Source organism: Bombus impatiens, unplaced genomic scaffold, assembly GCF_000188095.3.
Source record: "Bombus impatiens unplaced genomic scaffold, BIMP_2.2 scf_0121, whole genome shotgun sequence".
In the NCBI taxonomy this organism is placed as follows: domain Eukaryota; kingdom Metazoa; phylum Arthropoda; class Insecta; order Hymenoptera; family Apidae; genus Bombus; species Bombus impatiens.
In genome coordinates this window covers 62,096-65,777 of record NT_176540.1, presented here as the reverse complement: position 1 = coordinate 65,777, position 3,682 = coordinate 62,096, and the positions used below count along the sequence as shown (strand labels likewise).

The 3,682-nt window shown below is 31.2% G+C and overlaps 1 protein-coding gene across 2 annotated transcripts in view; it reads left to right on the top strand.

Annotated features, from left to right (window-relative positions):
- Window positions 1-3,682, top strand: part of LOC100744799 (zinc finger and BTB domain-containing protein 12-like) — a 71,554-nt gene that overhangs the window by 37,578 nt on the left and 30,294 nt on the right. For both annotated transcript variants that reach the window (XM_033318821.1, XM_024364993.2), the window contains one exon: window positions 3,667-3,682. In XM_033318821.1, the coding sequence (XP_033174712.1) occupies window positions 3,667-3,682 (16 nt within the window). The remainder of the gene's footprint in view (window positions 1-3,666) is intronic.

Below are 3,682 nucleotides of genomic sequence, written 5' to 3'. Positions count from 1 at the left end.
AAATTAAAAAATTATAATTTATAATATATTATATAATAAATATTATATAATATAATATTATATATTATTTTAATAAATTCATATCCATAGAAATACTAATTAACAATATAAATATAATCAAATAAAATTTATATAATCAAAATATTTTTATAAAATATATAATCAAAATATGCTTATAATATATAATCAAATTTCTTTCCATATGTGTACATACATATTTGGCAAAGCTAGTCTGTAGTTGACTAACCTACAAATGTTTCATGTACAGGACGTAGCAAAATATGGGGCACAAAGCGATTGAAAGTTGTCGAACCGGAAACGTAAAACGACAATTTTAATACGAGGCTCAATCTTCGCGAGAAAAATGAGTTCTTATTGTATTCGTATAATAAGAATTTCATAAACGTGGCTGTCATCAAAGAGCAAAATTGAGGTTAGAATTGTTACGTTTGAGACGCGGAAATTATCGATCGATCTGTTTCGCGATTATTTTATATCGTAATTTTATGTGCCGTATAAATGAGCGTAATTCTCTGTTTACGATGTATTTCTTTTCTACGAAATAAATATTTGTATTTGTTTGTAAGCGTATCTCAAAATTAGTCTCATTTATCAATGTGTATTATATTGATAACGATATTGCATTTAGCTTTTCGTTTGTTTGCGTTCCGAGTAATTTCTCATGATGCGCCTGTATTTTGAAAATTAAACGATAGCATTTTATTTCGCATTTCTCGCTTATTCCTGCAGGTAGAATAACTTGCTGCTGATTATTCGAATTTATGCAGATAGGAATGAGCGAAACGCGTGTGTATACATTATGCGTACTTATAAAAATTTCAAACTCCAGTTTCACGGAAATGACGCCTCGTATTAAAAATTTACCTTCTACATTTTCAATTTACCTTTACTTCTTGTACCGCGTTTTTCGATAGTTTTAAATATTCATTACGCGGGCTTGGCCATTATTTAAATAAAACATTTGAGTAGATGTTATTTTGAAATAATTATGCGCCAGTTTATTCGAACAAGTAAATAATTTTCCTTAAAAGAATCTTAAAATTTAGTTCGTTGTTTAACTATCAAATAACATTTTTTTATTTTATTCCATACTTCGTATTTGGATAAATGTTTCTTGAAATATTGTCTTAAATAATTTCTCATCCAACATTGTCAACTGCGTCAGAAATGCTGCTTTTGCTGTCTCATAGGTCACGCAAAATTAATAAATAATTAATATTAAATATTAATTTAACTAAATAATAAAAGAAATATTAATAATAGAAGGATAATTGTAATTATATGTTTATGTTGTATAATTATATATACATTTCAGAGATTAAATATTACTATGTTATAAAATAATTCACGATTATGCGGTTCATAACTCAACTGTATGCAAAAGATAATATTTTAATTTAATATTAGAATCCAAATTATTTCTTCTATCTGAGAAATTTAACTAAGGTAGAAAATTACTCGAAAATTATTTATTTGATTTAAACATAAAATAAAGTTGTTTCCCCTATGTTGCTTCTAAGATGCAAATAATGAAGTAGATGAAATATCAGGTTGGCAACTAAGTGATTGCGGATTTTTCAACACCATCTAATGACAAAATCCGCAACCACTTAGTTGCCAACACAATAGCTCATTATTTTGGTGATTTTTACGCAGCTACGAAAAATGTAAAAGTGCAAAAATATGCGGAATGCGCATGTCAAAAATACATGAATATTCAATTAGTGAAATTTTTGCTTAGTTTTTTTAGTTGTGTTCATAACATAAAAATTTGCATATGTAAATATCGGATCCGATTGAAATCGCTGACACAGATTTTATTGACGCCAGAGCAACGATAACTTTGACTGACAACCACTGTCATGAAAGTATTAACCGATAACAACAATGGTCGACATAAAGTATAACCAGTTTTTTACTGCAAGCTCGAGCCAAGTACGAGTTTGGTCGAACTCAGCGCTTTTTAGACTTTTTTCTTTCGTGGCTCCATTTCGTCCGGGAAAATTTTACGCGACGCTAACTGTATACGTAAAAATGTAGCACAAAATAAATATACAAACAAGCAATTAATAGATAATAAATCAAAAAAGCTTAATTTTAAACAATGCGTGTTATATTTCTGATTTTATCACTCAGTAGCACTTATTAGGGCAAAACTAAATTTGTTTGTTTAATCTTGATAAATATGCTTGTTTATTTTTGGATAAAAAATTAAATCTTGGCCAAATATTTGATATAACAGAGCATTTTCAAAGTTTCTCACGATTAATCGAAATTTTGATTTCACAATCGTATATATAAACACGTAGCATAAAATGTTATAAATGTGTTTAAAAATATTGTAGAAATTGTTGCAAGTTCTGTTCTAATTCCAAGCCAAAATTCATTTAAATGATTTTTTAAAATCTATGTCGATTAATAATTAGATGAATCCTTGATCCTTTAATGACAGAATCACTGGTATGTGACAGATACAAAAATTGTCATAGCCTCATAATTCTGTTCAACCTATAGCTTAAAAAGCTCTGCTTCAGAATATTGTTCCAATCTGCATTCTGGTTTTGCCAAAACATTAGCCACTTGTGTGATGGTATTAGTTAATAAAGAACCGATTTTTATACTATAATTAACGTAATTGTCTTTACTAACCGATACAATCATACATTTCGCAGATGTACGAGAAAGCTAGAAAATAGACTAACACAATACTTGCATTTTAGTCGAGTTTGCTATAAGCAATTGATCAAGTTCTGTGTCGATCATTGACAGTTCTTAATATATACTGTCATCGGTTGAAGTTACTGTCAGCCAAAGTTGTTGTAGATCAAGTCCATGACCTGTGAATTATTGTTGGTGAAAACAGTATCGATGACTTCATTGGAACGCCAATAATTCACTGGCATCAGACACTTGATCGACATCAGACAGTTGATCGACTGTAGACATTTGATCGACAACAAATACTTCATCCACAGCAGACACCTGATTAATGTCAGACTCTTAGCCGATACGAGGCACTGATCGACACCAGACTTGATCGATACCAAACATTTGACTGACACCAGACTTGAACGATACCAGGCTCTTGATCGACACCAGACTTGATCGATACCAGGCTCTTGATAGATACCAGGCATTTGATCGACACCAGACTTGAACGATACCAGGCACTTGATCAACGACAGTACTAACCGTGACCGAGATACATACTCTCTAGGTAGCTAGGACAAAGCTAGATCGTAGCTTGCTGTAAACAATTGGTTAAACTCTGTGTCGATCATTGTTGTTGTCGGTTAACGCTGTCGTCGATTAAACCTGTTGTTGGTCAAAGCGGTTGTCAAGCAAGTCTGGTGCCGGTGAATTGTCATTGGTAAAAGCAGTGTCGATGAAATCTGTATCAGTAGTTTCAATGGGACCTCAGTAAATATCCACAGTGTACTCATTATTTAAAATCGTTTTTCTCCATCTTCGTTGCAAAGAAATCTTGCCCAAATCTGTAATGTACTCTATAACAGCGTTTGCTAAAATAAGAAATTCATAGGTTCGAAATGAAGAAATTTTATTGGATTATATATATATGTATATCTATATCTATATTGAGAGAACGTAGCATTTGAGAAACGCTATATGAAAATACTTGTTCAGGTCGAAGGGTACGCCG